This window comes from Chrysochloris asiatica, unplaced genomic scaffold (assembly GCF_000296735.1).
Source record: "Chrysochloris asiatica unplaced genomic scaffold, ChrAsi1.0 scaffold00001, whole genome shotgun sequence".
Taxonomy (NCBI): Eukaryota; Metazoa; Chordata; class Mammalia; order Afrosoricida; family Chrysochloridae; genus Chrysochloris; species Chrysochloris asiatica.
In genome coordinates this window covers 11,271,352-11,297,364 of record NW_006408519.1, presented here as the reverse complement: position 1 = coordinate 11,297,364, position 26,013 = coordinate 11,271,352, and the positions used below count along the sequence as shown (strand labels likewise).

General features: G+C 35.4%; 1 protein-coding gene across 1 annotated transcript in view; it reads right to left on the bottom strand.

The window, feature by feature from the left end:
* Nucleotides 1–26,013, bottom strand: part of PKHD1L1 (polycystic kidney and hepatic disease 1 (autosomal recessive)-like 1) — a 214,294-nt gene that overhangs the window by 123,800 nt on the left and 64,481 nt on the right. Inside the window, exons 22-30 of the mRNA XM_006830825.1 lie at nt 25,699–25,862; nt 23,889–24,061; nt 21,559–21,706; nt 19,737–19,891; nt 16,846–16,968; nt 8,849–8,954; nt 3,818–3,928; nt 1,753–1,920; nt 555–676 (exon numbers count right to left, since the gene is read on the bottom strand). Of these exons, the coding sequence (XP_006830888.1) occupies nt 555–676; nt 1,753–1,920; nt 3,818–3,928; nt 8,849–8,954; nt 16,846–16,968; nt 19,737–19,891; nt 21,559–21,706; nt 23,889–24,061; nt 25,699–25,862 (1,270 nt within the window). The remainder of the gene's footprint in view (nt 1–554; nt 677–1,752; nt 1,921–3,817; nt 3,929–8,848; nt 8,955–16,845; nt 16,969–19,736; nt 19,892–21,558; nt 21,707–23,888; nt 24,062–25,698; nt 25,863–26,013) is intronic.

The following is a 26,013-nucleotide window of genomic DNA, read 5'->3' as shown; positions in this document are numbered from 1 at the left end:
GTTAAACATCTAACCACTAACCACAAAACTGGTGTTCCTAACCTCAGGAGAAAGCTGAGTTGTCTGTTCCTGTAAAGGTTTATAGTCACTGAAACCCTGTGGAGCAGTTCTAGTCTGCCCTGTAGCACTGTTATAGGGCTGCTGAAAGTCGGAGGTGACTTGATGGCATGGGGTTTTGGGGTTTGATTTAACTGTTGAACAATTATTTGTTATTCAAGCTTTGACAGGACATCTACTTTTCAATGAGACTGTTCCTGATGACCTTCCCCACTGTGTTTTATTTTCACTTTAAATCTATTACTTAAAATGGTATCATGCTGTATAATATTAGTTTATATGTATGTTCTCCTTCAGTATTTTAAGTATATAGAATGTGGAAATCATGTTTTGTCTTTGGATCTTAACAGAAAGAAGATGTTAAAGAAATAATTGTTGAATCATGCAAATGACATGGTAGCTTCTAGATAAATATACCACTGGTATCACTCTCTACTGAGATGTTCCCTAATCCATAAAATCACTTACAAAAACCTGGCTGAAATTTGTTGCCTTACTTTGGGTGTTCTGCAGGTGATAATATTCAAATCCCCTTCAACCACACTGCAGGATTTATTTCCAACTAATACCTTTGAATTTTCACTAAAGCCAAATCCAGACAGAGTCAACAGAGTGCCACCTGAATAAAAAAATACAACAAAGCAAAAAAAACAGGTCAACTACAACAAAATATAAACATTTTGGCAATAGTCTAACTCATCATTCAAGAAAATAGTCCAGTCATCCAAGATTTGGGTTGGGAACTAAATCAAGGCAAAAACTCAGGGTTCTGGATGCAGCTGTTGTCTATCACCATCACACATCAAGTCTGGGATCACAGAGATTCTGGGCCTCGTGACTTTATGAAATAAGGAATTGGCAATTACTGATTGCTTTGGGGCATTACTACTAGCTTTCTTCATGCTCAAGAGAAACTAAGCAGTTTCTATTTGCTCAACCATCTATGGGTGGGAAATATGAGCGAATTAAGACTCACCAAACTCAAGTTATAATATTCTCACTAAAAGGAATGCAAAATAAATAAATAAAATAAGCATACAAATATAAAAATCAAATCAAATTCAAAACACAAAACCTAAAGTCAGTCATGGTAACATACAAAACACAAAGGAAATGACACAGAACTGGGGACATGTATTATTTTCTTTCTATCCTGTGTGTTAACCTTCCTTTTTCTGATGTGTACTCAGAACTTTTTCTGGGTCAAGTAGCTCCACTGAGACCATGGTTACAAATGGAGCAGCTGGTAAGCAGAATAATAACTAATAAATCTTATCTTGACATAATTGATGAGCTTGTTATAGAAACATGTAATAATTGATGATATTAATTCAATGACCTAAGATGTAAATATAAGCAGTCATCCTGACTTGTGCTTCATATGAAACAAAAGAATTAGTCAGCCATTTAATCACGGAGCCTTCCAAAAGAGTAGTCTCCTTTGTTCTACATAAGGGAGGTTTAGTTTCCCCTCCCCTCAACCTGTTCTAGAAACAGCCCAACAAAATGGAGGAAATATATGTCATTTTCTTTGTTTAGCACTGTTGGTGTGGTGCTATAGGATAAGCACTGGACTGCAAACCACAAAGTCAGCAGTTCAAACCCACCAGAGGCTCCTCAGAAACCCTATACAGGATCACTGTGAGTCAGAACTGACTCAACAGCACTTAACAACACAACAGTATTAAATCTTACCTGCTAAGCTTCCAGAAGCAGGCCAGATGTGTGAGATCTGACTCTGATATGTGAAGTGAAATGTCTCATTCTCCACATTCTGTGCTAGTCCAACATCAGCTATGGACACAGCCACTGGGAAATGCCCAGCAGCACTTCCATTCAGAATCTGGCATTTGATCGTAGTTTCTTGTGATAATAATAAGAAAATGTAAAGCAAATACTTTTGCAAGACAAAACTATTGAAAAATTTTAGTTGTAAATATTAACATTGGACTTTACATTTATAAGCAATAAATATATCATAAAAACAACAACACATAGGCAAGACCTAGGGACTCTTGGGCCCAGAGTCAGTGACATAGCCACAGAGGACCAGAGTGGAGAGTGAAGCACCCAACAGATAAAAAGAGAGGGCATATGCACAAGAACACCCATACGTGCAGATAATACCCACTTGACCTGGCTTCAATGACTGGATGATTAGAGCTCAACCAGAAGAAGACAGAAGAGGAAGGAAAAAAAGGTGTAATCTGATACAATTTGATGAACTTGACCTACACCTATTGATGCAGTAGCTCAAAAGAGGGTACAAATCTTTACAGCGAGGATTATTCCCACCCCCTCCATACACAGAGTAGAAAGGGATGGGCAACTTGGACATTGGCTACCCAAAATGGGGTGGTGGGGGTGCGCTACAAAGGCAAGAAGTGACTGGCTTACAAGCTTTCGAGAGGGAACCTAGATCCAGAGGGCATGGAGGAAGGTAGAATCTCCACTGAGTAGTATCTAATCTGTCTAGGTGGGGCTGATGAAAGGAAATGAGGATAAGTCTCTTGTGATACAATAGTGAATAATTGTTATCAGGACTGATTGTGAAGGTTGGAAATGTACAGTTAGACGTTTTATAGCAAGGAGAGGAGTGATTAACTTTTCAGTCTAGGAGCGGAGGTCCCTGGGACCATTAATGGAGAAGAGCAGAGAGCGGGACCCTACACAGAGAAGCAGTGATGCCAGAGATAGAGACAGAGATGATGATGTGGAGAGATGGAGCAGCTGGGGACTTTAGATCCAGAGAGGGAGAGGGGCTGTGTGCTGACGACCGGGGTGCAGGCTTGTAGTGTATACCTTTTGGTTGGTTGATGATGCATGGAGGGGATTGTAACCATGGCAATGAAATTATATATGATAGAATGAATGTAAAACTAATACTCTCCCATGTAAACTATCACATAATTCATAATAAAACATTAAAAAACAACAACAACCAACTACACATATATTAATTAGGCAAAAAAACCTTTATAAATTATATGATGCTTTGGATTAGATTTTCTGAGACAAACCAATAATGAAAGAAAAGTAAGCAAACTCCTCCTGATTATCATAAATAAAGGTGATAAAAAATTAAATGAAAACATATCCTTCACTTCATGTAGAATAATATATGTGAACATATAATGTGGATATATTTTGATTGTTAGACCTCAAGAATGTATAGAAAAATCTAGATTTAAAACACAAATGAATTTGGAAGGTGGATTAAATTATGTAATTCAAATCTATCAAAATTAAGAAAAACACTTAAAATTAAGAAGGAAAATTTCTAGGGAAATATATAATTATAGTCCTCATTTTTTCAAGAGGTAGAAAATATAAATAATCTTTGAATTCTATGTTAATGGCTAATTTGTTGGTGTACAGGTCAGGAAAGGTGACCATGTCCTACAGCAATCTGGCTAATGTGGTATTGCCAAAGCACAGACAGAGGGGACTATGGAACATCGGAGTACCAATTCATATACTTCAATGTTTTAAAGTCACACCAAAGAAAGAATTCATGTATCCACTTTTATGAAGGAAGAAGAATAAATAAAAATCAAATGCTATGGAATAAAGACACTCAACTTCAATAGTGAAAGAACTAGTCTGTAGTTTTCACCAAAGATTACAAAAATAAGACATTTACCCAGATCAAGTTATCAAATTCATAACGTTATAAGATAATCATAATTGTAATGCCAAAATTTTTCTACTTTCTCTTAGAGGAGAATAATTTAATAATAATACTTCTAAAAGGACCTACCATTAGCAGATAGAAGAGAGCAACCTACAGGTCCAACTGAGACTGATACAGCAGAACTAGGTGAAAATCCGGAGCCCAATATGGTTAAAATTGTGTTTTCTTCAGAGGACCCTGAAATGATAGATTAAAGAACAAAATTAATAGAATCTGTTATCAGGAAATAAGATATTTCTTAGAGAAAATACAAGATATATATAATATTTTATTTTAAAAAGGTAAGCAATAAACCTATGAGCAAGCTGGAGGGAAGGGTATACACTCATTTAATAATACTACTTTTTTCCATTTAATTACTCTACATTTCATCATATTTAGAATCTCAGTGTTGACAGATATCAGTCAAGATAATTATATGATTAAATGTATAAAACTGAGATAAAGAAAGAAAATTATTCTTCTAAAAAGAAATTAAAGAAGTATCTCTATATGATAAGTTGGTATATGATAAAATTGCCATCCCAAATCCATTAGGAAAAGATAAACTTTACAATAAAATATGCAGACACATTACATTTGAAGAGAAACTAAGAGTCCTTTCTCTATGGAATATACATTCTGAAATGCCTTGGATATATCCGGTTTATAGCTGTAGTCCCAGTATTTAATACATAATATTTTCCCATTCATTCTCAAAAGAGTCTTGGTTTGATAAGTAAATTACATAACCACTCTACTTATAGAACACCAGACACAAAATAGATTCCACTTGGATTTAAATAGCTAAGAATGAAAACCAAACTCTAAGATTTTAGAATACAGTTAAATATCATCACGACTTAGGGCAGAGATGGATTTTGCCAATATGACATAAAAAACATGGTTAATGTTAAATGAAATAATAAATTAGAATTAACCAGTATTTTAATGGTCTTCATGCACAAGACACTAAAACAAAGTAAAAATAAGTGATATACTCAGAGAAGACATATGCAAAGAATTGTTAAACAGAATAGATAATAAAGTTCTACAAGACTATAGAAAAAAATGGTGTAATAAAAAACAACCCAGGATGTTTACAAGAAATTTTATGAAGAAATAATCTGAAAGACCAATAATAGTTGAGAACACGTTCATGAGAATTACTAATAAAATACAATTAAAAAACAAGGATGATAAAACTTCAACTCACTACTCAGTTGTTCAAAGTTAAGAAACTGATTATATAAAGTACTAGCAAGGATGTAGGGAATATGGCACTCTCATACTTTCTGTCATGCACTTTGGAGAAGAATTTGATGTCATCAAGTAAACTGAATATGCATATTATTATGCATCAATATCACATCTGGGTATCTACCCTAAAGAAACTCTAGCATGAATGCAATTGGGGAGATTAACAACAAAGTTCAATAAAGCCCTATTTTTAAAGTAAAAAAATCAGCAACACTCTAAATGTCTGTTAACAGTTGTAAAGTGCTGTCAAGTAGATTCCAACTCAGAGCGACCCTGTATAGGGTTTCTGGTGAGTGGCTGATGAGTTTGAACCACCAACCTTGTGATTCAAGCATTCTTGCAGTCCAGTGCTTATCTTACAGCACCACACCACAGGACCAAATCTAAAAACTGGTATACAAATGACATCCTAGTGTGGCACTCTGGGTTAAGCGCTGGATTGCCAAGTCTGCTTGAATCTCAAGGTTGGCAGTTCAAGCTCACCAGATACTCCTTAGAAACCCTATACAGGCTTGCTCTATGTCAGAACTGATTTGACAGCACTTAACGGCCCATGGCACTTTCAATATTCTCCTCCATCACAATAACTCAGAAGCATCAATTCTTCAACGGTCTTCCTTATTCACTGTCTAACTTTTGCATGCATATGAAGTTATTGAAAATACCATGGCTTGGGTCAGGCACACCTTAGTCTTCAAGCTGACATCTTTGCTCTTCAACACTTCAAAAAGGTCTTGTGCAGCAGATTTGCCTAATGCAATATGCCGTTTGATTTCTTGACTGCTGCTTCCGTGAGTGTTGATAGTTGATCCAAGAAGAATGAAGTTCTTGACAACTTCAATCTTTTCTCCGTTGATAAGAACATTGTTTATTGGTCCAGTGGTGAGGACTTTTGTTTTCTTTACATTGAGATGCAATCCATACCAAAAGCTGTGGTCTTTGATCTTCATCAATAAATATTTTAAGTCCTCTTCACTTTCAGCAAGCAAGGTTATATCATCTGCATATCGTAGGTTGTTAATGAGTCTTCCTCCAATTCTGATGCCACGTTTTTCTTCATAGAACCCAGCTTCTCGTATTATTTGCTCAGCATACAGGTTGAATAAGTATGGTGAAACAATACAACCCTGTCACACATCTTTCTTAATTTTAAAACATTCAGTGTTCCCATGTTCTGTTCAAACTGCCTCTTGGTCCAGGTACAGATTCCTCATGAGCACAATTAAGTATTCTGGAATACTCATATTTCACAATGTTGTCCATAGCTTGTCATGATCCACACAATCGAAAGCCTCTGCGTAGTCAATAAAGCACAGACAAATATCTTTCTGGTATTCTCTACTTTCAGCCAAGATCCATGGGACATCAGCAATGATATCCCTTGTTACATGGCCTCTTCTGAATCTGGCTTGACCCTCTGGAAAGTTCTCTGTCAATGTATGCTTGCAGCTGTTTGTGTATTACCTTTAGTAAAACTTTAGTCGCATGGGTTATCAAAGATAATGTCCGATGACTTGTGCATTCTGTTTGGTCACCTCTCTTTGGAATGGACACAAATATGGATCTCTTCCAATCAGTCAGCCAGATAGTTGTCGTCCAAATTTCTTGGCATAGATAAGTGAGTGCCTCCTGTGCTATCTCACTTTCTTGAAAAATTTCAATTTTGATTCCATCAATTCCTGGTGCCTTGTTCTTTGCCAATTCCTTCAATGCACCCTGGAATTCTCCCTTCAGTATCATTGGCTCTTGATCATATGGTACCTCTTGAAATGGTTGAACGTTAACCATTTCCTTTTGGTCAGTGACTCAGTGTACTCCTTCCACCTTCTTTTGATGCTTTCTGCATCATTAGGTAAGTTACACAGAGAATCCTTCAATAATTAAAGTTGAGGCTTGAATTTACACATTATATAATGTCAAATGACATTATTAAGTAACTGTCAAACCGCTGACAATCACAATTGAGGCAAGTTGGCACATAACCTTAATCATAAGAGTTAGCATTACTTTACCTCACATGCAGGTATTCATTACTGCCAGATTTATGTTGTTAATGTGCAAAAGAGTCAGATAGCAGTGCTTTTACTATTGTCATAAATGCAACGTGTTGGATAATGAGATAATAAATAAAAAGTAAGTTTATTACTGTAATAAAAAAAGGTCTGAAGAATATATTATTTCAACTTATTGTAAAAAAAATCTGAAGAATATATTCTTATCAATATATAGTTTCAACCAAGATATATTAAATTCAGATTTCAATATGTATACATATATTTTTTTAAATAATTTTTTAATCTTTGTGAATTTTGTCCTTGGGTAAATGCTGCCCTTTTATTCTCCAATGATTGACCATTCTATGGTGTGCAGTGGTGGTGGTGGTGGTGTGCCATGGAGTCGTTTCTGACTCAGAGAGCGCCTGTATAGGGTTTCCAAGGCTGGAAATCTTTACAAGAGCAGAAAGCCTCATCTTTCTCCCACAAAACAGCTAGCAGTTTCAAACTGCTGACCTTGAGATTAGCAGCCCAACTCATAACCACTACACTACCAGATCTCCTTCTATGGTATGCATACCTCACTAATGTTGTTCCTCCTATAGACCTAGCTATTGATTGGCTGAAAATTGAGTCACAGTGGTGTGCATACAATTCCAGACCTGAAGGGCCACAGTCTGGGGGGTCTACTAGTCTCTATCAGACTAGTAAGCCTGGTCTTTTTTTATGATTTTGAGTTGTGTTCCACAATTTCTCCCGTGCTATCCAAGACCTTCTAGTGTGAGCCCATACAAAGCAGCTGGTACTGGTAGCCAGGCATCAACTAGTTCTTTCGGTCAGGGTAGTGAATACTGACACTCCCATGGTCCATTAGTCCACTGAACTAACCGCATTCCCTTTTACCCAAGTTAATACATGTCTGTCTTCTAGCCAGTTATATATATTGTTTTTTCTAAATATAAACTTTGAAACTTTTTCTTACTAGCCATAAAGACTACATAGGTGAGTGTACCATCTTAATTTTATTCAAAATTTAAGAAAAAAAAAAGTAAGCCCTTAACAATCTTGAGTACTAAAGCCTATTTTAGTTCTGGGGAGCTAGACACAAAGTACAATTACTTTATTTTAAAAGTAATAAATAATATGAAGAGATGATATAATGTATCTTCTAGAATGAGTTCATGGTTACAATTAACATCTTTTATTCTCAAATATGTTGCTGTTGGTAAGTGCCATCGAATTGATTCTGACTCATAGCAACCCTGGTAAAGGGTTTCTGAGGAGCAGCTGTAGGATTTGAACTGCTCACCTTGTGGTTCACAGACCAGTGCTGATCCTACAGCACCTCATTAACAACAGATGTCATGTTATTAGGCTTTTAATACTAACTCTCCTAGAGGAAGTGATTACATATGATGACAGATTCCAATGAATAGCCTTGGCATTTCAATTTAACAAGAATGCCTGAGTGTCAAAGTGAAATTTTAGAGACTGGCTCCAACTGGTGAAACTAGAGAGTTATAGGACTCAGGAGTTCAACTTCAAAGACAGTATTTATTGTCTTCAAAAATAAGTTATTTGCATAGTTTTCCAATCTAATCAGTTATTTTTCACTATGTAACTCTATTTGCCTTGATTGTGATGTTGGTGTTCTTGGTAAGTGCCATCAAGTTGGTTACAACTCATAATGACCCCGCATAGGGTTGGCAGTCCAAGCCCACCAACCTTGGGTTTACAGTCCAGTGCTTATCCTCCATGGCCACCACACTTCCTTAATTTTAATAATAGTCTATAAAATATCATGATCATAGTTAATGACAGTTCTCTTCCACCCCATATTCCAAGTTAAAAAGCAGTATATTACCTTGAGAAGGTTTTATGTCAAAGACTAGAGGAGTAGTCACGGGATCCCAAGTAAATCCACAGTCACGTGAACATTTTGCTGGAATGCCATTGACATAGACTTCAACCTTAAAATAAAGAAACACAGAGTGAAATACTAGCGGTAAAGAAGCAGCAAGGGTAAGTAGAATAAGTATAGGATTTAGAAACAAATGACGCAATTTGTTTGCTTTATAAAACCCAGTATATTCCATTAATACAGTCTTTTGCTTTGACCCTTCTTTCCTTCATTCATCAACAAATGTGCCCAATTGTGACAGGTACAGTTGTAGTGCTGGAGATACAACATTAAAAAATGTCAGATAATATATACAATCGATATTCTAGTGCGGATAGATTAGATAGGTACACTGGATTATACAAGGGTAAATCAAGAAATAGTGCTATAAAATCGTAGAAACCATTACTAAATAAAAGTATTAAACTGTGAGAAGCTCTTATTTCTTGATTTATCCTCTATCTAGGTCTATATACTTATTTTTGTTTAATTTTTATTTATTTATTTGCATTGAGAACTAAGTTTTTTGTCTCATTTCTTGCATTTGAAATATTCTTCATCAACATCCTTGGCTTGAGATTCTTTGCTGTAATCCTTAACAATTACACAATTGCAACCAACTACTTTGCGAAGTTTTCCCTCTCTGTCAGCTTTGCAGATTTGGTGATCAGCACATAGGGCCTCTACTAACTTGACATACATAGGCTCATCACAATTGGATGTAAGCACACAAAGATGGGCTTGGTGCTTGTCTAAGGCTTTGGCAGCTTCACAAATTCCACGTGCTAGGTCATCCTGGATGAGGGCAGTCTTCAGCACCTCTTGTAAAGCAGTGTTAACGTCTATTATAACCACCAACGGCAATGCATTTCTCGGCCATAGTGGTGGGTTACAGGTGGAGTCGAATCTTGAACACACCCGGGGCTCCGCACAACTAGGCGGCAACAGGGAAAGAGCTAGATCTACATACTTTTGAAGGCTGTTTCCATTCTTCTAATATTTGATGGAAGAATTATACAGTTAATTACTCTAAATTGCTTCACATTTAGAATCTGAAGGTTGACAGGTATCAGTGGAAATAATTATCTGAATGAAAGTACAAAAACAAGGTAAAGAAAATTATTCTTCTGAGAAAGACATTAAACAAATATCACAATATGATAATTTGGAATATGACATAATTTCCCCCACAAATAAAAAAGGAAAAGATAAAATGTACAATGATTGTAGCCACATTTCATTTGATAAGAAACTAAGACTCCTGTATCTAAGTTAGTATACATTTTGAAGTGCCTGGAATATATTCCTTTTCGAACTGTTGTCTCAATGTCTCATACTGAGTATTTTTCACTCATTCTTAAAAGTGTCTAGATTTGATAGGTGAATTATATGATCACCGTACTTACACAGCACCATACACAAATAGATTCCACATGGATTAACACAGCTAAGATGAAAACAAAATTCAAAGACTGAGCAGATGCATTGTTGTGATGGGAAAAAATATTTCAGTGCAATGTTCCTAGTCTTTTCCTCAACAATGTAGTTTTCAGTCTTCGTAAAACTTCCTCACAAGCCCCTACGATTGCCCTCTGTCCTTCAAGAAATTCTATCACAATAGTTGTTGTTGTTAGGTGCCTTCCAATCAGTTCTTACTCAAAGCAACAGAACAGAACACTGCCTGGTCCTGCACCACCCTAACAATCCTTCTCGTGTTTGAGTCAATCCATCTCATTGAGAGTCTTCTTCTTTATCACGGACTTGGTGTCCTTTTCCAGGGACTTGTGCTTCATAACAACATGTCCAAAGTACATGAGACCAAGTCTTACCATCTCTTTTCTAAGAAGCATTCTGGCAGACTTCTCATTTCTTCTGGCAGTCCATGGTATATTTAATATTCTTTGCCAACACCATAATTCAAAGGCATCAATTCTTCTTTGAACTTCCTTATTTATTTTCCTGCTTTCTCATGCATACGAGGTTATTGAAAATACGATGGCTGCACTCTGGTACAAGTTAGTCTTTAAAGTGACATCTTTTGACACTTTGAAGAGATCATTTGCAGCAGAGCTGCAAACGCAGTACACTGCTGATCTCCTGATGGCTGCTTCCATGGGTGGTGATCGTGGATCTAAGTAAGTAAAATGAACAACTTCACTCTTTTTCCCATTCATCTTGATGCTATTTATTAGCCCAGTTGTGAAGATTTTTTTCCTTTATGTTGCATATGACATAATGTAGGCTTTGATGTTCATCAGTAAGTACTTTAAGTCCTCTTTATTTTCAGCAAGCAAGATTGTGCCATCTGCATATCACAGGTTGTTAATGAGTCTTTCTCCAATCCTGATGCCACATTTCATTTCAAAATGTTATGCAGAATTTGTTATGATCCACACAAATTCCTTTGCATATTCAATAAAACCCAGGTAAACATCTTTCTAAATATTCTCTGTTTATAGCAAAGATCCATCTGATATCAGCACTGATATGCCTCATTTACTGTTCTTTTGAATCTGACTTGAATTTCGGGCAGTTTCCTGTCAATGTATGGCTGCAACCATTTTTAAATTATCTTCAGGAAAATTTTATTTATATGTAATATTAATTACATTGCTTGATAATTTCCACATTCTATTGGGTCACCTTTCTTTGGCATGGGCACAAATATGGATCTTTTCCAGTTGATTGGCCAGCTAGCTATCTTCCAGACTTCTTGTTACAGAAGAATGAGAATCTCCAGTGCTGTATCAATTCATTGCAACATTTCATCAGTTCCTGGAGCCGATCTTTTCACCAATGCCTTCAGTGCAACTCTAACTCCGTCCTTCTTTACCATCAGTTCTTGATCAGATGCCACCTCCTGCAAGGATTGAATATCAACCAAGTCTTTTTTGACAGTGACAGGTATTCCTTCCATCTTGTTCTTTCTTTAAAAGAACTGTATTGAAGTTTACTGAATATATGATTTACAAATAGAAAACATCTGACTAGAGTGTTGAATTTTGACACTCCTGAAAATGAGAGAACCTTAAAGTACACTTTTTATTTATTTATTTTTTAAGGTTTTGTGTGTGTGTGTGAATTGAGTGATAGTTTACATGGGAGAACATCAGTTTTACATTCATCATTTCATTGGAATGATTACAATCTCCTCTATGCATCATCATTTAACAGTATTTGCTTCTATCCCCTCTGTTTTTGTTTTTTGTTTTTGTTTTGTTTTTGTTTGTGTGTGTGTGTGTGTTTTGGGAGGTGGGGGTGGGGGTATGTACACAAAAACACTCAGGAATATATAATAATTTAAACAACCAAAGGGTACTTCTACAAGCCTGCCTACTGGCTGCCAGCACTCAGTTTTTCTCTTTCCATGAATCTAGAGTCCTCAACTGCTCAATAGCTCCATGTCCTTATGACTGAGATGCCCATTCCTATCAACCCTGAATATAGAGGGGATAGGTTTGATACTTGATGTGAAGACTCCCTCCCTCTCAGTTGGTAATTTTGAGCTACTACATCTCTAAGTATAGGTCAAGTTCATCAAATTGTAGCAATTTATACTTTTTTCCTTTATAAAAAAAATTTTTTTTTTTTAATCTTCCTCTAGTCAAGTTCTGATCAGCAAGCCATTGAGGCTAGGTCAAATGAGTACTATCTGCAAGTTTGGGCATTCTTGGACGTCTCCCCTCACTTCAAATCAGCTGGATGCTTCACTCTCAGCTCTAGCCCTCCATGGCTATGCCCTCATCCTATGATCAGGAGTCCCCAGGTCTCACCGTACTTCAGACCAACCATCTCTTCCTCTTCTCCCTCTCATCTCCAGGTCTAAGGGAGTCTCCTTCCATCTTCTTTTGATGCTCCTTGAATTGTTCTATATTTTGCCCATAGAATCCTTTAATATTACAACTTAAGATGATTTTTTTCTTCAGTTCTTTTGACTTGGAAAATGGCAAGTGTGTTCTTCCCTTTTGATTTTCTAACTCTAAATCTTTGTACATTTCTTTATCATACTTAACTTTGTCTTCTCAAGACACTCTTTGAAATATCCTGTTCAGTTCTTTTACTTCACCATTTCTTTCTTTCACTTTAGCTTTTCTATGTTCTAGAGTAAGTTTGAGAGTTTCTTCTGACATCCATATTGATCTCTTCTTTCTTTTTAAAATATCTTTTGCTTTCTTCATGTATGATGTCCTTGATGTCATCCCACAGCTCATTAGTGTTCCATGCCTCACATTTGGTCTTGAGATGGTCTTTACATTTAGGTGGAATATACTCAAGGTTGACTCTCATGGACTTGTTTTAATTTTCTGTAGCTTCAGCTTGAACTTGGATATGAGCAACTGATGGGCTAGTCCAGAATAAATCGCTGACCTTGTTCTGAATGATGACATTAAGTTTCCCATCATCTCTTTTCACAGATTTACTAGATTTTATTCCCATGGATTTCATCTGGCAAGATCCATGAGTTTAGTTGCCATTTAAGTTGTTGAAAAAACATACTTGACATGAATAAGTTGTTGGTCTTGCAAAATTCTGTCATGCAATCCCTATGGTCATTTTTCTCACCAATGCCATCTATTAAAACTGCTGATCCTTCTTGTTTCCAACTTCCACATTCCAATCACCAGTAATATCAATGCATCTTGATTGCATGTTTGATCAATTTCCAAAAGAAATTGGTAAAAATCTTCAATTTCCTTTTCTTTGGCATTAGTGGTTGGTGTGTAAATTTATAATGATATATTTAAAAATAATAATTGTATTAACTGATCTTCCTTGTTGTTATTGTTGTTAAGTGCCGACAAGTTGGTTCTGACTCATAGCAACAATGTATAGGGTTTCAAGGAGCGGTTGGTGAGCTTGAACCATCAACTTTGTGGTTCAAATCGACTTTGCAGTCCAGCATATTAACTCATAGTGCCATACTAGGACTTCCTTGTAGGTATATGGATTTTAGTCTGTCATTGACAGTGGTGTATGTCAGGATAGATTTTGAATGCAATGTCATTTCTCTTCATCTTGTCATTCCCAAATAGACCCTTAAATATGCCCAGAGCCAAAAGCATATGATGCTGGGAGTAGACTGCTGATTCAAGAACATGAAAAAAGACCTCATGCAGACTCTTGAAGTTACTGGACTTTGATTGTATAAGTTGCTTAGTACTTTTGAAATTGCTTTGTTTTATAAACCTATATTCATCTCTTGGTAAGAATAATTCAAGTAAATTACTTATAGAGCCATTTGTTCCTTTGCTTTTCTTATTATAGCTGTTTGTATGTGAACAGCTCTATTATACTTTATATTCAGTTAGTCCTATGTAACCTAAAAAATAATTGCCCTTTTCTTAACAATGCTTTGCATTTGAAATTGCCTTGTTTCATTAACTGAGCTTTTTTTTTTTTTTTTTTCTTTTCTTTTCCTCTACTGATACTTTACTCTCCAATATTTGAATATGACTTATTTTATTATAGCAAATATTTTTTGTTACTTTATTTCCCTCTACTGTGAAGCCTGTTTTGTTTCCTTTAGCTACTTTCTCTAACTCTCATTAACACTTAGAAAGAGAATACCCTAATTAGATTAGCACTATCCATAGCTAATACTAGCAATTGGAGGAATTACTAATATGTCAATGTTCTCCACAGTCCATGCAAGATCATTCTGACCCCATTAGTACTTCAGTTTTTAGTTATAGATAGATGCCTAATGCTACTGTAAGCTTTGCAAGAACTTTCAAAAGTGTCATATGTGTACAATTTTGTTTAAACCTCTATATTTCAATATTTCAAACTTTCCATTGTTAATAACACTAGATATTATTCAAGATTGACTACTGAATGTATTAGAAATGATAAAGCCTTGCCAGTATTGACCTGGATGATTTGGTCCTCATGTTCAGTATATTGAAATTAGAAAAATCCATTCACAACCTGTCAGCATGATCCAAATTGTTGCCAGTATCACATATAGGATGACAGCCCAACACAGGGGTCTTTAGAATCTTTAGCCAAAGTAATTTTAGGCAATAAAATAACTTTATATTTTCTCTTCGCTCAATAAGAATGAATCTATGCCCTTGTTAATATCTCCTACTATTCTTGGATAAACATTTCTAGAGAAGTTGAACAAGGCTCACAAAGATCCAACAGAAGGCTACATGGTTACATTCAACACTCGCTATGATTGTCCTCCATTTCTTTGACATCTTTAGCTAGATACCAAAGAATATTGATTCATGAATTAGATCCATGGTTCTTATTTTTATTTTGATTACTGTATGTATAATCAAATGTTACATAAAGATGTACATCAGATGCTTTCACCCTTATCACAAATGGCTAAAGAATTAATTATACTTTTCAAATAGAGTAAAATTCACATCCTAGAGAACCTATTTTAGTTATGTCAAGTTGTTCTCCAAATTTGGCCAGCCCAAAATCCCATTAAAAGAAAAGCTCTAAGTACATTTTGTACTTGTTGAAGAACAGTTACTTGTCTGTAGGTGTCTAAGGCCAGAAATATCATTGGTTAGTTGTTACTACAATGGGTTCAAACGTGACGGCAATTATGAGGATGGTAGAGGACCGAACAATGTTTCACTATAAGTTAGAATAAACTTGATGGCATCTAACAACAACAAAATCATAAAATTAGCTAGCACAATACCATGAAGATAAAAATCCTACAATAATGCAAGGTGAAGAGGATACATAATCTCTAATAGTGAGCTAAGAATTTTCATGGAAATTATTGATCAAAAGGAGGGAATAAAATAGTCTCCTAAAATTTAAATTCCTCGAGTGCTTGATTTAACTAAATGATGGTTGCTACTGCACCAGAACTGAAACCCCAATTTGAGAAGGCCTTATTTTCTCTAAGAATTTAAACTTTAACCATTTAATTGACTATTTTAGGAAATATTTTCTTTGTATACAAACTATGTGAGACATTCCCAGGAACCACATTGTACAAGAATATTATATTAGCAGAAAAGAGTGTCCTATGATTGCTTTGTGATAAGCTCTGTGAACCACCTATGAGTTCCTATAGCCTCCAAATAGTAATTTAAAAAGTCCACATATTACCAAGTAGTAACTAATCTACAAAGCACCCATATCACCAAGTAGTAGCTCCTCAACAGGGGCTCTTTAAAGCACTTACTTGTGTTAATCCACCTTTGACTTTTATCAATCACTGGCTAATTGATAAGAGCCTGAATAGTGCAAAGGTCAGTAGTTCAAACACACCAGCTGATCCGTGGAATAAAAAACCTAGCTGTCGATTCCTGTAAATTTTACAACCTCGAAAACCATATGAGGCAGTTCTACTCTAGAGTCACTATGAGTAAAAACTGACTCAACAGCACCTAACAACAACAACAACAACAACAACAACAACAAGTAAGCCAATTTGAATAGTATGTTGTTAGTTCACAGTTTAGCAATATTAATATTACCTAGATTGCTGCAGGTCCTTGGAGAACACTGTTCACTTTGTGGACTCTGCTTATCCTCAGTTTAAACTGTCTTGCCTTCCAAAATATCTTTCAGTTTTAATCCTTAAAAGACTCAGAGTTTTACTTTACAACACATAAATATAAATTATGTGTTATAGAGGTTAGTGTCAGGAGGAAAAAGAAAGATTGTTCTTCGGCAAGTCATTAAACTCTCTGTAGTATTATTTCCTCCTCATCAAAATAGTAACCTTAATAATTACTTCACAGAAATACTGCCAACATTTAAAAAAAGATGTATTTTCAAATTCTAACATAGGCAGGAGAACTTAAAAATCCATCTTTTTTCATAAGGACCTCAAAATAATAAAATAAAAATTATTGAGTTGATCAATTATTAACATAAATAAGGATTCCATCATTCCTATGTTGCTAAAATTTTAATGTATTATAAACTAGTTACACATTTTAAATTATGTTAAATGTCATGAAAAATAGTTTCAGAAATACCTGTGGCTGTTGGCTGGGTACACGAAGTAGGTCTCCAAGAATGCGTTGTCTGAATACGCCACCTTCCTTTATCTTAGCAACTGTCATATTAGCCTTTTCTCCAGTAATGTTGGAATCATTAATCTATTTTTACACAAAATTATTTTAGTAGAAAGACTATGGTAAACATAATGACACTAGCTTTACTTTTAAACTTAAACAAGTTTGAAAGCTAAACAGTATAAGGGAAACATTCTAAACCACTTAGTCATATTTCTTGAAAAAGGAGTATCTTAAAACGAACATAAAATGAACATATAAGTAAGCCATTGAGGTATCATGCATTGTATTAATTACAACTTCAAGTTAAATGATAATGTTAACTCTCATTTTCAGAATTAATAAATTATGCCTAAAGAAAATAAATTTACTAAATTCTATTTTCTTTAGGAAGTTTTTCTTTTTTTAATACGGCTACTTTGATAAATGATTGGTGAATAATGGAAGACTTGAGTTACTTTTTGATCTGAAAGTCAACTTTTCCTTTTTGCATTTTTCATCTGAGACTACCTGGTTTATCTACCATTCCTGAAATTATATTGCCTTCCAAAGGTAAAAATGATGCCAAATTAAATCATTGTGTAGCATTTGGTTATTCCAAATTCTTCTGCCAATTTGGTACCCTTCTGATGTAGTCAAGAGCTAGCAAAGAGATGGGAGTCTCACATTGGAGCATGCTTGAGTCAGTGACGGGAGAACAGAAATGATGAATCAGTAGAGGACCCTTATCAGAAAGGAGAAAAGAGAATTTGCACAGACAGAGGTAGAGGAACTGAGAAGAGTCACTAAAGATTAGTTTCAGAAGTTTCCAATTCAAGTTCGAGTCCCTTTTCTTAAGGTAATCCCAAGAATATTGACTCTTTTGTGTATCCATACAGACTTTTCTCCATACCCGCCATTTTATTTGCTTCCTTCTATCCTTGCTTCTTTTTTCTTTTTTAAAAATGGTTTCATAAGTAAAGTTCTGCCATTTTTGGTTTTTATATCATGGGCATCTTTCCAGGTGAGTGTATGTGTATCTAAAGATGGTTGCAGAGAATTAATGTTACAGTTGTTTCATTAAAACAACTATTTCCATATTAATGAAATTTAAGTTTGCAGGTTTTTGTTGTTACAAATCATGTACAGTGAATATGTCATTTCACATTTCTATGATTTTGTTTGTGCGTGCACATTTAATGCAAGAGTTTGTTTTGACTCATAGTGACCCTGTATTGGGTTTCCGAGAGCAACTGATGGTTTGAACTGTCAACTCTGCAGTGCAGTGCTTATCCTACAGTACCACACCAGGGCTCAACTCTTATTTATACTGGTTATAATTACATTTAGGAATGGGCTTTTTTTTGTTATGTTAGTAAGATGGTATTACATGTTGTGCTGTTGTCATTGTTAAGTGCCAGCCAGTCAGTTCTGACTCAGCAGTCCTTTATAGGGTTTCCAAGGGGAGGCTGGTGAGTTTGAACCACTAACTTGGTGGTTCAAATGACCTTGTGGTCCAGTGCTTATCCTACAGTGCCACACATAAGTATAGTATGTGGCTTAAATTAATCTTTTTTTGAGAAATTAAAGATCACACTAAGTAAGGAGAGAAGCAAGCAGAGATGGGGAGACAGCAGCCATGCCACATGAAGATCACCAATAGGATAAAATGATATAACTAAGATCACCAAATCATAGCTATCTATATTCAGATACTACTAAATTATTCTACAAGGGAGTTGCACTAATTAAATTTTTGGCCAACAATTCATGAGACACTGTTATCTCAGTATCTTCTAGACTCCCCTGCTTGAAATATTCAGGGCCCTAGTCCTCTTCCTCTACTCTTTTCCAGAGCCACTCCTAGGAAATCCAATACAGGGTCACTATGGGCCAGAACCAACTTAACGGCATTTAACAACAACAACAAAATAAAGGTAATTAGATGAGAACTTATGATGTGACTATCTTATAAACTTAAAAATTATTCATAGCCTCCAAATACAATGCACTGGACTGCAAGGTTGGTTTGAACTGCAAGGTCAGCAGTTCAAATTCACCAGCTGCTCCTTGGAAACCCTATAAGAGGGTGGCTAGGAGTCAGAATTGACTTGACAGCAATTAACAACAGCTAGAATTATAGATGATGAGGCTGATTTTGCTTCATTCCCTCTCCCCTGAAAATTTAATTCTGGAACTGAATCTGTCCATGCTCCTCCACCCCTCATTAAGATGGAGTTTAACACTCATATTCCTGAACTTGAGGGACTAAAGTACTAACACCTATTTTTCCTGAAAGAGACCACCTTGCCAACTTCATTTAGAACAATCTTCTCAATTTCCTCTTCTATTTTTTATCTTATAGTTTGCATATATATGTGTGTGTGTATATATACATGTTGTTGTTGCTGTTAAGTACTGTCAACTCAGTTTTGACTCATAGTGACGCTGTTTAGGGTTTCCGAGGAGTAGTTGAAGAATTTGAACACAACCTTGAAGTTTAAACATACCTTTCAGTCCCATGCATTATCCCACGGCGCCACACCAGGACTCCATGTATCTATCTATCTATCTATCTATATATATCTGGTAGCATAGTGTTTATGAGTTGGGCTGCCAACCTCAAGGTCAATAGTTCAAAACTACCAGCAGTTTCGTGGGAGAAAGATGAGGCGTTCTGCTCCCATAAAGATTTACAGCCTCGGAAACCCTGTGCAGGGTCGCTATGAGTCAGAACCGATTCCACGTTACTTAACAACAACAAATATATATATATACAATTTCACATTATCACATTATTTTTGGAATGAGGCAGAATACAAATAGGCAAGTAAGACACAGAGGAAAAAACAAATTAAACCAAATGAGAGCACCTGTAGGATATTCTGCTTTCCACACATACTTCTCCACTTGATGTTCCATGAGAATCCAGCACATGTTCCCTCTCGAGTCACTGAGACTTGTCCCATTTCTTCCAGACTCTGAAGAGCAAACTGTAAATCTGTAGCTGACACAGCAGCAGGGAGGCCTGTACTCAGACAGGGAAACACAGAAGTCAGCCTTTCATAAACCAATCCTATCTGTAGGATGCACTCAATGTATCTGATCACTTGCCAACCAACTAGCTTCCAACACAGGAACGACGAAATTCATATCTTACTTGTATCAAGAAATTATATCTTTCTTAGGATCAAAATTACATGCTTAATGTATCTCAAATGCTTTCATTTAGCATATTAATTCACTTTACAGATAACCTATAAGCCATGGTTTTAAATGAGCAACACATTTTGGGAGTATAAACTTTTATATCTGATGAGATGGTGAAGAAAAAATTAAAATTAAAATGTCATTTATTCTGGATAATTTGGCTTTACTTACTGGCATAATCTTAACTGCATAAACTATGTAAAAATAATACTAGAAAGAACTACGTTAAACTTGAAAACAACAGATAAAATTGTTTTTAGAAATGCATTATATTTAACTCATTACAGAAGAAACCTATTGTCCTTAAGTTGATTATAAACCCCTGGCAACCCCATGTGCATCAGAGGAGAATTGTTCTCTGCGGGATTTTCCTGACTATCATCTTACAGAAGAAGATGGGCAGCTTTTTCTTCCATGGCACTGCTGGGGCATTTAATCTACCAACCTTTCTGTTAGTAGTCAAGAGCAAACTGTTCACACCACCCTGGAAGTCACCATTGCATTCAGAATGTTATTAATTCAACATAGGGTAGTAACCATAGTGAAGTGCTCAGTAAGCAGGTGAGCCTCATTTATACATTATGGAAAAGTTATGACTTATGAAATCCATGGTTTAAACCACTTTCAGAGAAATGACTTTTGGATTTGTTATATATCTTTGTACACTTTTTCTTATATTACTTTGAAGTAAAAGTAATCACTACTTAAAATGTTAGCTTTGGATAGGTGTTTTATAATTTATTAAAGGATGGCTATAAAACAAAAACATTACAACCGGCTATTAACTGGCCATAATATGATGCATACTAATACTCAAGCTGGATTAGACATCTAACTATAGAAATAACAATAAGTAACTGAGCAATTCTATTCATAAGTACATATCTAAAAGATTTGTAAACAGAGAAACAGACACTAATAATTACTGCAGCGCTACTCACAATAACCTGATGTTTCATCAACCCAAATGTCCCTCAATTGAAAAAAATGAATAAACGAAGCATGCTATGTACATATTCAGTCATTAAAATAAATTAATCTCTGGTGCATGCAACATGCTACATACTGGATGAAGTGAGAAAAATAAACCAGACATCAAAGGACAAATATTGTATAATCCCATCTATATGAAGTATCTAGAATAGGCAAATGCACAGAGACAAAGTTTATTATTAATAGTTACCAGGGATGGGTGGAAGAGGAAAATGGAGGCTGTATAGCTTATGGGCATGAGTCCTATCAAGGATGATCAAAAGATTAGAAAACGGATTGTGTTGATGGTTGCACAACATGGGAAATGTAGTTAATATAATTGATGTGTACACACAAAACTGTTGAATGGTTATGTGTGTGTTTTAACAAAAAAAATAAGAACAAAAATTAAAACAAACAGCAATAAGTAGTAATTCCTTAAGTGAAATAACAGTTAACATTTTATAGCACCATTTATATGTGTTTCCACATGCATAAATATTTTTCATATACCTTTGAGAATATGTCCATAAGCTTGAATGTCAAAGCTGCCACTTATGGGTGCAGAAGCGGCTTGAATTCTTTGAATACGAATCTGAGAATCCCCTGGCCAATTATTTCCTCTGTAAACAGACTCATTCTCTGTCTCATTTGTGATTATCTAATTTGCAAAATAAACATTGATAAAATGATTAAACAGGAAACTGGCTAGCATGATTCTGATTTTACCAACTTGTGACATGACATAAATGAGCCTAATGTATTTGGGATTCTTCAGAACATTAAGGAGAGTCACATCAATCCACACAGACCAGACCTCCCTCTATGGCTGCAGTAATGAGACCAAAGTCAACTCAGTCATCTGTGCAGCAATCAGCCCGAAACACAGCAATATCTCATTAATTCAGAATGCTCCTTCCCTCACTCAAGGAATAAATATTCATAGAACAAGCCTTCTGTTTAAGGTAGAGTGGTAATCACCATAAAGAGGCAAAGAAGCATGAGACACCTTGGCGATCAGAAAACTAAAGACCTTTTCTGGAGAAATAACATACTTGAGAATCCAAGAAAGGATATGGTCAGTAGAGTGGTCCATATTTGGGAAATACTTATTTAAGACTGAGTGAATGTCAACCAAGTAATTTGAAGTAAAAAATGCTACAGAAATCAATCGATTGTCAACTTCAGGAGTGAAAATTGTATTCTCCCACATTTGGTCCTTAACCATTATCATTTAATCTTGCAGAATTTAAAATTACATGTCCTATATCCCACAAAAAGGATTTAAAAACAAAAAGACATGCACAAAAATGCTCACACAGTATTTATTCTTGATAGTCCAAACTGGAAACAATGTAAAAGTATCAACAGAATGATAAACTTAGTATATTCATATCATGGACTATCCTGTATATCAGTGAAAAAGAATGAGCTATGTTGTTATTGTTAAGTGTCAATGAATCAGTTCTGACCCATAGCAACCCTGTGTAGGGTTTCCAAGAAACGACTGGTGAGTTTGAACCACCATGTTGCAGTTCAAACTGACTTTGCAGTCCAGGACAGTAACTCACAGGGCCACACTGGGACTTTGTTGAAGGTGATAAAATCTCTGCTAAAGGTAGTCAATAAATTTTGAAATAAACTCTAGTAACTGTTGCACAATATAGTGAATGTAATTAATGTGAGGTTAAAATTTTAATTTAAAGATTTAAAAGAATACACAGTGTTTCGTTCTGTTGTACACAGGGTTGCTATGAGTCGGTACCAACTCAATGGCACCTAACAACAATTCCTTTGAGATGAAATTTTAAAACAGACAAGTCTAATCAATGCTGATGTTGTTGTTGTTAGGTGCCATTGAGTTGGTATCAACCCATAGCGACCTTATGCACAGCAGAACGAAACACTGCCCGATCCTGAGCCAACCTCACTACTGTTGCCACACTTGAGTCCATCGATGCTGCCACTTGGCCAATCCATCTCGTTGGGGCTCTTCCTCTTTTTCTCTGACCCTCAATGCTGATAGAGGTCATTTAGTCATTAAAATTGTTCTCTTTGTGTGGCGCTGTAGGGTAAGTACTGAACTTCTAACTACAAGGTTGGTGGTTCAAACCTACCAGCCACTCCTTGGAAAATCTATACAGGGCCACTATGACTCAAAACTGCTTCAGCGGCACTTATAACAACATAGTTATATATTTGTTGTTGTTGTTGTTAAGTGCCATTGAGTGAGTGCTAGCCCATAGTGACCCCTGTGTAGGGTTTCCAAGAACTGGTTGGGGGGTTTGAACTATACAGGTTAATTTTTCCTTTGAATCTTGAGCCTATCAACTTTGTGTTTTGTTTCTTGTAGGAAATTATGTGAAAGCATTGATATTTTATAGGAAATTAAACTTAAAATGCTCATCATATTTGTAATATTTAATGACTTATGATCTTACAAATAATTTAACCAATATAAAAATTTGTTCAGATTGTTTTGGAATTATGGAAAACCACCTCTTTAAATCATATTTAATGCAAGTAAAAATAAATAGTATTTATAATAGAAACTATTTAAAAACAATGCAGAATCTAAATTTTTCTTTCAATCATCTCTGCTCGAGGATACTTGCTGGAAGAAAATACATTCTTCCTTTTGAGTAAGCTGAAAATATTCTTAAGAATATTTCCACTTTTCCCTCATAGGTATATTTCTTGAAGTATTTTTAATGCTGAGAGTCAATTTTCATACTCAGGCTGGAAGAGCCTCTAATGTTTCATTTATCCTATTTGTTAGAATGCAAAAGTTTATTACATCAAATTTAATGCCCTATAAGTTGCTCCCTAACTTTTAGCCTTACCTGCCCAAAGCAAGCAGCCATCATGGGGATATTATAACTGCAATTATATGTAGTCATGGTGACAGAATATTGGTTGGTCATTGGTGATCCATATATTTTGGTCTGATTCACCTGAAAGTGCTTTAAAAATATCCCTTTACTTGCTAATGCTGGTAGTCTTCTCTTTGGCACTTCTAGAGAACACAAAGAAAATACATGGGAGAATAAATTGCATAGCTTCTGCTGTTAAAAAGAAACTCATGAACTAATCATTTCAACAAATGTAACAATTGTGAGGAAGACTCATTAAGCTCTAGTTCCATTAACTCTTCCTTGGATCAGTTACCTTGTGCTTATCTAGGTTCCCTGAGTATGGTTCTTATTAGAGTGTGTACTCCATGAAGACAGTACAAAGACTGTCTTGTTCTCTGCTCTTTCCTTAATACACGATACAGTGCCTGACACATGGTAAGTAATGAATGATGTCTACTGATCTACATCATCCATTCTATCATAATCCTGCTTGTTTACACAGGTGCCCAATCATGTGTATAGGTCTGGTGGTGAAAGATTCAAAGATCTGATTATTAACTAGTATAATTTCATTTTTATCAGTTGACCCACAATCTTATTAAACATGACAGTTCCAAAGGTAAGGATCTCCAAACTCCTGAAAAATAGGAGCAGTCACTTTTGAGGTTTCTATTTGGAGTTAGAGAGGACCCTGGTGGTACAATTGAAAGGTCAGAGGTTCAAAGCCACAAGAGGTTCAGTGAAAGATGTAGAAGTTTGCTTTTGTGAAGATTTACAACCTTAGAAACCCTATGGGACACTTCCACTCTGTCTTATAGGGTTGCTAAGAGTTACAATTGACTTACTGACAACTTGTTTGGTTCGGGTATTTTTTTGTTTTTTAGAGGTTGATTTTTACAGAAGTTTGTAGAATTTAATATTCATTAATTTATTATCATCTCATACATATGTGAGTGTATTAACATGACTAGGAAAACAATTCTGACAAAGAAGTTTTATTTATAACGTTAGAGCATTATTAGTTATCACCATTAATTCCATGGAAAGTTTCAGTTCATTACTACTAAACAGATGTCAATATCAACAGTTGCCTTTTAGAAATAGATCTCCATCATGATAATTAGATTGTTAAAGATAAAACAAGACAAAATGGAAATGGTTGTGATATCATGTGTCCATAAACAGAATCCTATAAAACTAATTCTTGCCATAATGAGAAAGTTGTAATAAGGATGCATTTATGTTAAGTAGAATCACTTACTCAACTCTTAGGGTTATTGTTGGGCAGGTGATTATATTTAAGTGCTGTCAAGTTCGTTCCAACTCACAGCAACCCTGTATAGAGTTTCCAATTATGGGGAGGGACAACTACACTAGTAAGATATAGTCATCATGGAATGATCAATCACTTAAAATCAGCAGGGCAACATTTCCCTAAGGACAAAGTTGGGAAGGGATAGGAAGGTGGGTGCAATGCAAATAGGAACCACAGGGAGGAAATGGGACAACTGTTATTGCTTGGAGGGAAATGCAATCATTGAGATGAAACAAAGAGTATGATTTTTTAAATGTAAAGCTGATGATCTTGTCTGTAAACCTTCACTCAATTCACAATTTAAAAAGTTTTTTAAAACACATTAAAAAATGTTAAATTATATTATTGAAATGAAAGAATTACTCATTAAAATCTAGTGATTAATATTTGTCTATAATACAGAATATACAAATAATTAACAGTAAAATTTTAGAACAATATAGAGCCAAAAGGCTTAAATAGATATGAAATAAGATAAAATACCATCCAATGTAGAGATTGTAGAAATCTGTCCAATGTATACTATATCCACATAGAAAGACTGTGATTGGGATGATTTTTGTAAACTGATCCTTTGAAGAGAAAAATTTGTCCCAGTATATTTGGTTTGTATGAGGTTCAGAAGGTCTATGCAAATGTAGGTCCAGCTGAAATATGATTGGTTAAGATTAAGTGTATAAATAATATAAACACACTACTAAAAACATTAAAGCTAAATGGATTTTTTTTTTTTTAAATCACAAAGAGACCAAGAAGCATGGTATATTAGCACAGACAAGTAGCTATACTGAGAGACCG